Source organism: Oncorhynchus masou, chromosome 11 (genome assembly GCF_036934945.1).
Source record: "Oncorhynchus masou masou isolate Uvic2021 chromosome 11, UVic_Omas_1.1, whole genome shotgun sequence".
Lineage (NCBI taxonomy): Eukaryota > Metazoa > Chordata > Actinopteri > Salmoniformes > Salmonidae > Oncorhynchus > Oncorhynchus masou.
This window is the reverse complement of record NC_088222.1, coordinates 3,768,216-3,778,547: the sequence shown is the minus strand read 5'-3', so window position 1 is coordinate 3,778,547 and position 10,332 is coordinate 3,768,216. Positions and strand designations below refer to the sequence as shown.

Genomic DNA, 10,332 nt, shown 5'->3' with positions numbered 1-10,332 from the left:
CAAATAGCTACACAACTATCACATATAATCGTATGTTTAACTCCAACTAAACTACTTCACTAGATACAGAAACAAACACCGCTAAATTATGATGTTTTGTACTCTGTCAGCATGTCAACAAAAGTCACGTGATTGCTGAAAGTGTCATTACTTCCGGTTACTGTTATTCTACTTCCGAGACTGCGCAGTGCCAGTCAGCTGAAAGCTTTTGGTTGCAACTGGAGTGTCCAGCGTTTGATACACGGGATACATGGGAAATAATCACACACACACACAAAAACTCGCATTCCAGGCCAAAAAAACGAAGATATTTCCCGGTAAATCCGTTCTCGGATTCCCATCGCTTGCACAATGAGTGCTGGCACCCCAAAATCGCTGGCATCTTCGGGGAAAAAGCCCATTCAGGAGATCTGTCATCCGCTTGGAGCCGAGGAGACAGCGTCGGTCCTCACACCCAGTCCAGATGTCGGAAACACCATTACCAGCATCGGAGGGAAGGTACAAAAAATATATAGATATAGATTGCTAGAAAAGCTAAATAAATAGATAGTTCGGTCCGTATTCTGTACTTTCATGTGCTGATGTAGTTTTAGGATATATAGATTGTCTAGCCTTGGGCATTTCCATCTAAAAGGACACATGAGCACCAACGAAGTTCGTAGGAGCATATCAAATGAAATCTAATTGTCTATATATTTTTTAATCAATTAAGGCATATATACATTTTTAACTATTTTCCATACTAAAAATTAAGAATAAGCAAAGGCTTTGGTCTCTTGTCAAACAGATGGAAAAGAGATCTTAGACATCTACCAGAAAAAGTCTTAAAAGAGACTCAATAATGTTGACCTAAAGCCCCCTGCCAACTAATATCAACACATATTGAGTTTTGGAGAAAATATTTGCCTTCTGTAAGTTTATGAAACATTGACTTGTGCCTTGTAATTTTGTTACCAAAAACCCACATATGTTTAAGATATTTTCTAATTTCTCTCCCTCGTGAAGAGGGAGGACAATGAAAGTTATGTTCATAGTGTCTCCTGTTATGACAAGTGTCTCCTGCTACTGTCCTCCCTTCCACTGACTGTTATGTTCATAGTGTCCTCCCTTCTACTGACTGTTATGTTCAGCTCATAGTGTCTCCTGTTATGTTCAGCTCATAGTGTCTCCTGCTACTGTCCTCCCTTCCACTGACTGTTATGTTCAGCTCATAGTGTCTCCTGCTACTGTCCTCCCTTCCACTGACTGTTATGTTCAGCTCATAGTGTCTCCTGCTACTGTCCTCCCTTCCACTATGTGTTCACATAGTGTCTCCTGTTATGTTCAGCTCATAGTGTCTCCTGTTATGTTCCAGCTCAGTGTCTAGTGTCTCCTGTTATGTTCAGCTCATAGTGTGTCCTGCTACTGTCCTCCCTTCCACTGGCACTGTACTGTTCAGCTCATGTCTCCAGCTCATAGTGTCTCCTGCTACTGTCCTCCCTTCCACTGACTGTTATGTTCAGCTCATAGTGTCTCCTGCTACTGTCCTCCCTTCCACTGACTGTTATGTTCAGCTCATAGTGTCTCCTGCTACTGTCCTCCCTTCCACTGACTGTTATGTTCAGCTCATAGTGTCTCCTGTTTACTGTCCTCCCTTCCACTGGCATACTGTTATGTTCAGCTCATAGTGTCTCCTGCTACTGTCCTCCCTTCCACTGACTGTTATGTTCAGCTCATAGTGTCCTCTCTTCCACTAACATACTGTTATGTTCAGCTCTGTTATAGTGTCTCCTGCTACTGTCCTCCCTTCCACTGACTGTAATGTTCAGCTCATAGTGTCTCCTGTTACTGTCCTCCCTTCTACTGACTGTTATGTTCAGCTCTCTACTGACTGTTATGTTCAGCTCATAGTGTCTCCTGTTACTGTCCTCTCTTCACTCCCATAGTGTCTACTGTCCTCCCTTCCACTGACTGTTATGTTCAGCTCATAGTGTCTCCTGCTACTGTCCTCCCTCACTGGTATACTGTTATGTTCCACTGACTGTTATGTTCAGCTCATAGTGTCTCCTACTGTCCTCCCTTCCACTGACTGTTATGTTCAGCTCATAGTGTCTCCAGTTATGTTCAGCTCATAGTGTCTCCTACTGTCCTCCCTTCCACTGACTGTTATGTTCAGCTCATAGTGTCTCCAGTTATGTTCAGCTCATAGTGTCTCCTGTTATGTTCAGCTCATAGTGTCTCCTGCTACTGTCCTCCCTTCCACTGACTGTTATGTTCAGCTCATAGTGTCTCCTGCTACTGTCCTCCCTTCCACTGGTATACTGTTATGTTCAGCTCATAGTGTCTCCTGCTACTGTCCTCCCTTCCACTGACTGTTATGTTCAGCTCATAGTGTCTCCTGCTACTGTCCTCCCTTCCACTGACTGTAATGTTCAGCTCATAGTGTCTCCAGTTATGTTCAGCTCATAGTGTCTCCTGCTACTGTCCTCCCTTCCACTGACTGTAATGTTCAGCTCATAGTGTCTCCTGTGTCTCCTGGTATACTGTTATGTTCAGCTCATAGTGTCTCCTGTATACTACTGTCCTCCCTTCCACTGACTGTTATGTTCAGCTCATAGTGTCTCCTGTTATGTTCAGCTCATAGTGTCTCCTGTTATGTTCAGCTCATAGTGTCTCCTGTTACTGTCCTCCCTTCCACTGGTATACTGTTATGTTCAGCTCATAGTGTCTCCTGTTACTGTCCTCCCTTCCACTGACTGTAATGTTCAGCTCATAGTGTCTCCTGCTACTGTCCTCTCTTCCACTAACATACTGTTATGTTCAGCTCATAGTGTCTCCTGTGTCCTCTCTTCTAACATACTGTTATGTTCAGCTCATAGTGTCTCCTGCTACTGTCCTCCCTTCCACTGACTGTTATGTTCTACTGCTTCCACTAACTGTTATGTTCAGTCTCTCCTGCTACTACTGTCCTCCCTTCCACTGACTGTTATGTTCAGCTCATAGTGTCTCCTGCTACTGTCCTCTCTTCCACTAACATACTGTTATGTTAGCTCATAGTGTCTCCTGTTATGTTCAGCTCATAGTGTCTCCTGTTATGTTCAGTCCTCCCCTTCCACTGACTGTTATGTTCAGCTCATAGTGTCTCCTGTTATGTTCAGCTCATAGTGTCTCCTGCTACTGTCTCCACTGACTGTAATGTTCAGCTCATAGTGTCTCCTGCTACTGTCCTCCCTTCCACTGACTGTTATGTTCAGCTCATAGTGTCTCCTGTTGTGTTCAGCTCATAGTGTCTCCTGTTATGTTCAGCTCATAGTGTCTCCTGCTACTGTCCTCCCTTCCACTGACATACTGTTATGTTCAGCTTATATCTGTTTTCTTTCTGTTGTCTGGTGGTCAAAGTAAGACTGAAAACCCTCACTTTGCCTCTCTCTCTCAATTCAGTTCAGTTTCAATTCAAAGGGCTTTATTGGCATGAGAAACATATGTTAACATTGCCAAAGCAAGTGAGATAGATAATAAACAAACGTGAAATAAACAATCGAAATGAACTGTAAACATCACTCCCAAAACGTTTCAGATGAATAGACATTTTAAATGTCATATGGCTTTGTACAGTGTTGTAACGATGTGCAAATAGTTAAAGTACAAAAGGGAAAATATATATACATAAATATGGGTTGTATTCACGATGGTGTTTGTTCTTCAATTGTTGACCATTTCTTGTGGCAACAGGTCACACATCTTGCTGCTGTGATGCACACTGGAATTTCACCCAGTAGATATGGGAGTTTATCAAAATTGGGTTTGTTTTTGAATTCTTTGTGGATCTCTGTAATCTGAGGGAAATATGTCTCTCTAATATGGTCATACATTGGGCAGGAGGTTAGGAAGTGCAGCTCAGTTTCCACCTCATTTTGTGGACAGTGAGCACATAGCCTGTCTTCTCTTGAGAGCCATGTCTGCCTACGGCGGCCTTTCTCAATAGCAAGGCTATGCTCACTGAGTCTGTACATAGTCAAAGCCTTTCTTTAAATTTGGGTCAGTCACAGTGGTCAGGTATTCTGCCGCTGTGTACTCGCTGTTTAAGGCCAAATAGCATTCTAGTTTGCTCTGTTTTTTTGTTAATTCTTTCCAATGTTTCAAGTAATTATCTTTTTGTTTTCTCATGATTTGATTGGGTCTAATTAAGATGCTGTCCTGGTGCTCTGTGGGGTCTTTGTGTTTGTGAACAGAGCCCCAGGACCAGCTTCCTTAGGGGATTCTTCTCCAGGTTCATCCCTCTGTAGGTGGTGTCTTTGTTATGGAAGATTTTGGGATTCGCTTCCTTTTAGGTGGTTGTCGAATTTCAAGGCTCTTTTCTGGACATTGTTAATTAGCAGGTATCAGCCTAATTCTGCTATGCATGCATTATTTGGTGTTTTATGTTGTACATTTTTATTTTTATTAAACCTTTATTTAACTAGGCAAATCAGTTAAGAACAAATTCTTATTTACAATGACGGCCTACCAGAAGGCCTCCTGTGGGGACGGGGGCTGGATTACATTATTATTATTTTTTAAAATTAAATATATATATTTATATATGTATATATGTATATACAGTGGGGCAAAAAATTATTTAGTCAGCCACCAATTGTGCAAGTTCTCCCATTTAAAAAGATGAGAGGCCTGTAATTTTCATCATAGGTACACTTCAACTATGACAGACAAAATGAGAAAAAAAATATCCAGAAAATCACATTGTAGGCTTCTTAATGAATTTATTTGCAAATTATGGTGGAAAATAAGTATTTGGCCACCTACAAACAAGCAAGATTTCTGGCTCTCACAGACCTGCTGTCAAAGGACACCAGAAACAAAATTGTAGACCTGCACCAGGCTGGGAAGACTGAATCTGCAATAGGTAAGCAGCTTGGTTTGAAGAAATCAACTGTGGGAGCAATTATTAGGAAATGGAAGACATACAAGACCACTGATAATCTCCCTCGATCTGGGGCTCCACGCAATATCTCACCCCGTGGGGTCAAAATGACCACAAGAACGGTGAGCAAAAATCCCAGAACCACACGGGGGGACCTAGTGAATGACCTGCAGGGACCAAAGCCTACCATCAGTAACACACTACGCCGCCAGGGACTCACATCCTGCAGTGCCAGACGTGTCCAGGCCCGTCTGAAGTTTGCTAGAGAGCATCCAGAAGAAGATTGGGAGAATGTCATATGGTCAGATGAAACCAAAATATAACTTTTTTTGGTAAAAACTCAACTCGTTGTGTTTGGAGGACAAAGAATGCTGAGTTGCATCCAAAGACCACCATACCTACTGTGAAACATGGGGGTGGAAACATCATGCTTTGGGGCTGTTTTTCTGCAAAGCGACCAGGACGACTGATCCGTGTAAAGGAAAGAATGAATGGGGCCATGTATTGTGAGATTTTGAGTGAAAACCTCCTTCCATCAGCAAGGGCATTGAAGATTAAACGTGGCTGGGTCTTTCAGAATGACAATGATCCCAAACACACCGCCCGGGCAATGAAGGGGAGTGGCTTCTGAAGAAGTAATTCAAGGTCCTGGAGTGGGCTAGCCAGTCTCCAGATCTCAACCCCATAGAAAATCTTTGGAGGGAGTTGAAAGTCTGTGTTGCCCAGCAATAGCCCCAAAACATCACTACTCTAGAGGAGATCTGCATGGAGGAATGTGCCAAAATACCAGCAACAGTGTGTGAGAACCTTGTGAAGACTTACATAAAACATTTGACCTCTGTCATTGCCAACAAAGGGTATATAACAAAGATTTGAGAAACTTTTGTTATTGACCAAATACTTATTTTCCACCATAATTTCCAAATTCATTAAAAATACTACAATGTGATTTTCGGGATTTTTTTTTCTTCTCATTTTGTCTGTCAGAGTTGAAGTGTACCTATGATGAAAATTACAGGCCTCTCTCATTTTTTTTTTAAGTGGGAGACCTTGCACAATTGGTGGCTGACGAAATACTTTTTTTGCCCCACTGTATACAGTACTGTGCAAAAGTTTTAGGCAGGCGTGGAAAAAATGCTGTAAAGTAAGAATGCTTTCAGAAATTAATAGTTTATATTTCTAAATTAACTAAATGCAATGTGACGGAGCAGAAGAAAAATCTCAATCAAATCCATATTTGGTGTGACCACCCTTTGCCTTCAAAACAGCATCTATTCTTGTAGGTACACTTGCTTAAAGTCAGGGATTTTGTAGGCATGTAGTCAGGTGTATGATTAACCAATTATACCAAACAGGGGCAAAAGATCATAAATTCATTATGTACAGTTGAAACACAATCATTAACTTAAACAGAAACAGCTGTGTAGCAGGAATACAACTGGGTTTTTAATTGATCAGGGACCAGTAAAAAGTTTGGACACATACTTGTTCAAGGGTTTTTCTTAATTTTCAACTATTTTCTACATTGTAGAATAATATTGAAGACGTCAAAACTATGACATAACACATTTGGAATAATTTAGTAACCAAATAAGTGTTAAACAAATCAAAATAGATTTTAGATTCTTCAAAGTAGCCACCCTTTGCCTTGATGACAGCTTTGCACACTCTTGGCATTCTCTCAACCAGCTTCACGAGGTAGTCACCTGGAATGCATTTCAATTGACAGATGTGCCTTGTTGAAAGTTGAATAGTGGAATGTCTTTACTTCTTAATGCATTTGAGTCAATCAGTCGTGTTGTGACAAGGTAGGGGTGGTATATAAAAGACCAAGTCCATATTATGGCAAGAACAGCTCAAACAAGCAAAGAGAAATGACAGTCCATCATTACATTATGACACGAAGGTCAGTCAATCTGGAAAATTTCAAGAACTTTGCAGTCGAAAAAACCCATCAAGCGCTATGATGAAACTGGCTCTCATGAGGACCAACACAGGAAAGGAAGACCCAGAGTTTCCTCTGCTGCAGAGGATACGTTCATTAGAGTTACCAGCCTCAGAAATTGCTTCTACTTTGAAGAATCTCAAATATAATTTAATTTGTTACCCTTTTTCGGGTTCTACATGATCCCATGTTTTATTTCACAGTTTTGATGTCTGTTATTCACTATTATTCTACAATGTAAAAAATAAAGAAAAACCCTTGAATAATAAGGTGTTCTAAAACTTATGACTGGTACTTTATATGACAGCTAAAGCCAGGGTTTAAATGTACCTTCATGTTTCTCTTGAGCTTTAGGTTAATTATGTATGTCAAGGTGTCATATTAGTGATGATGACTAGCTACACTAAAAAGCAAATTTATTATTTATTCTATGTTATATTTGAGATTCTTCAAAGTAGCCACCCTTTGCCTTGATCACAGCTTTGCAAACACTTGGCATTCTCTCAACCAGCTTCACCTGGAATGCTTTTCCAACAGTCTTTGAAGGAGTTCCCACGTGTGCTGAGCACTTGTTGGCTGCTTTTCCTTCACTCTGCAGTCCAACTCATCCCAAACCATCTCAATTGGGTTGTGGTCGGGTGATTGTGGAGGCCAGGTCATCTGATGCAGCACTCCATCACTCTCCTTCTTACTCAAAAAGCCCTTAGACAGCCTGGAGATGTGTTGGGTCATTGTCCTGTTGAAAAACAAATGATAGTCCCACTAAGGACAAACCAGATGGGATGGCGTATCGCTGCAGAATGCTGTGGTGGCCATGCTGGTTAAGTGTGCCTTCAATTCTAAATTATTCACAGACAGTGTCATCAGCAAAGCACCACTACACCATCACACCTCCTCCCCCATGCTTCACAGTAGGAACCACACATGCAGAGATCATCCGTTCACCTACTCTGCGTCTCACAAAGACACAGTGATTGGAACCAAAACTCTCAATTTTGGACTCACCAGAACAAAGGACAGATTTCCACCGGTCTAATGTCCATTGCTCGTGTTTCTTGGCCCAAACAAGTCTCTTCTTCTTATTGGTGTCCTTTAGTAGTGGTTTCTTTACAGCAATTTGACTACGAAGGCCTTATTCACACAGTCTCCTCTGAACAGTTGATGTTGAGATGTGTCTGTTACTTGAACTCTGTGAAGCATTTATTTAGGCTACAATCTGAGATGCAGTTAACTAATGAACTTATTCTCTGCAGCAGAGAGAACTCTGGGTCTTCCTTTCCTGTGGCGGTCCTCATGAGAGCCAGTTTATTAGAGTTGACTCTGGGTCTTCCTTTCCTGTGGTGGTCCTCATGAGAGCCAGTTTATTAGAGTTGACTCTGGGTCTTCCTTTCTTGAGGCGGTCCTCATGAGAGCCAGTTTATTAGAGTTGGCTCTGGGTCTTCCTTTCTTGAGGCGGTCCTCATGAGAGCCAGTTTCATCGTAGCATTGATGGTTTATGCGACTGCACCTAAAGAAAATTTTCCAGATTGACTGCCCTTCATGTCTTAAAGTAATGATGGTCTATTGTTTCTCTTTGCTTATTTGATCTGTTCTTGCCCTAATATGGACTTGGTATTTTACCAAATAGGGCTATCTTCTGTTTACCTCCCCTACGTTGTCACAACACAACTGATTGGCTCAAACACATTCAGGAATGAAATTCCACAACTTAACAAGCCACACCTGTTAATTGAAATGCATTCCAGGTGACAACCACATGAAGTCGGTTGAGAGAATGCCAAGAATGTGCAAAGCTGCCATCAAGTCACAAGGGTCGCTACTTTGATGAATCTCAAATATATTTTGATTTGATTAACATTCATTTGGTTACTACATGATTCCATATGTGTCATTTCATTGTTTTGATGTCTTCACTATTATTCTACTGTGTAGAAAATAGTACAAATAAAGAAGAAACAGCCTTGAATGAGGCGGTTTGTCCAAACTTTCTGTAAGTATAACTTTTGTGTGACTGACACCTTTAATGAGAGGTCTAATAATATTTAATAATGTCTGCCCTCCAAATTCATATTCATTATATAAATAGGCCCTTTTAATTTGGTCTGGCTTGCCATTCCAAATTAAATAGATTTTTTGGGGGGGGCTCATTAATTTTTTAATACTTTTTTCCCCCCCAGCCTTATTCTAAAATGGATTCAATATTTTTCTCCCCTCATCAATCTACAGACAATACCCTGTAATGACAAAGCAAAAACAGCTTGAGATTTATTTTTTTGCGAATGTAAAAAAACTGAAATCACGATTACATAAGTATTCAGACCCTTTACTTTGTTGAAGCACCTTTTGGCAGCGATTACAGCCTCCGATTGTCTTCTTGGGTATGAGGCTACAAGCTTGACACACCTGTATTTGGGGAGTTTCTCACATTCTTCTCTGTTTTGGTACAGCTACTGGAGAGCCGTTCTTTGTCTCCACTCATTCAGCATGGTTCACACCCTCTTAAGCCTTTAGCCCCGCCCATTCAGCATGGTTCACACCCTCTTAAGCCTTAGACCACACCCATCTCTTTAAGGATTCACATGTGAGGCCATGTGCTAAACAGAGTGAGTACGGTAGTGTACTATATAAAGGGTTAAGCTGGTTTGTACTTTGTCTATCGGCATGCCTGTAGCTATACAGTTGTCGCAGTGACATCATGAACATTCTATTGTCATAATAAACACACTAAAAAAGGACAGGCTGCATGACATCAGCAGCCTGGTGGTCCAGAATAGAACTAATGTTGTGTTATAACTCCAATAAACCCATCCGTTTAAAAATTCACTTAGTAAATGTTAATTTAGAAAACCAGGCAACTAAAAGCAACTTTCTAAACTATGTTTTGGTTAGTTTCTAACTCGTTAGCTAGTTAGCTAGCGTTAAGGTAACTGGCTAGCCAGTTCAAATAATGGCCATTTTCATAACTGACAACGTCTTAACTTAAGCTAATTGTAATTCCTTATTACAGGAAAATTAACTCACAATAAGATCATTATTTACAAGTTAACGGCGAGCTAATTACAGAAAATGGTTTTACGGTTGTGAGTGTGATGAAGTAAAAGTCTTCTACCGGGGAATTTCAGAACGTGGACTCGTTGGCCTCTCGTTGTATCCTTTGGTGCAGGTCATGTTGTTCTTCACATTACCGTCTCAGTAAACACTATCATATACAATCTAAGTTTATTTATCACAGCCACAGGATATAGAAGGTGTAAACAGAGTGTGGATTGTATTTATCATCATTAGTCATTTAGGTCAACATTGGATCATTCAGAGATCCTCACTGAACTTCTGGAGGGAGTTTGCTGCACTGAAAGTAAAGGGGCTGAATAATTTTGCACGCCCAATTTTTCAGTTTTTGATTTGGTAAAAAAGTTTGAAATATCCAATAAATGTCATTCCACTTCATGATTGTGTCCCACTTGTTGTTGATTCTTCACAAAAAATA

General features: G+C 40.8%; 1 protein-coding gene across 1 annotated transcript in view; it reads left to right on the top strand.

The window, feature by feature from the left end:
- Positions 1–208: 208 nt before the first annotated feature.
- snx30 (sorting nexin family member 30) overlaps positions 209–10,332 on the top strand; it is a 49,261-nt gene continuing 39,137 nt past the window's right edge. The window contains exon 1 of the mRNA XM_064977229.1: positions 209–498. Coding sequence (XP_064833301.1) covers positions 352–498 — 147 coding nt within the window. The 5' untranslated portion in view covers positions 209–351. The remainder of the gene's footprint in view (positions 499–10,332) is intronic.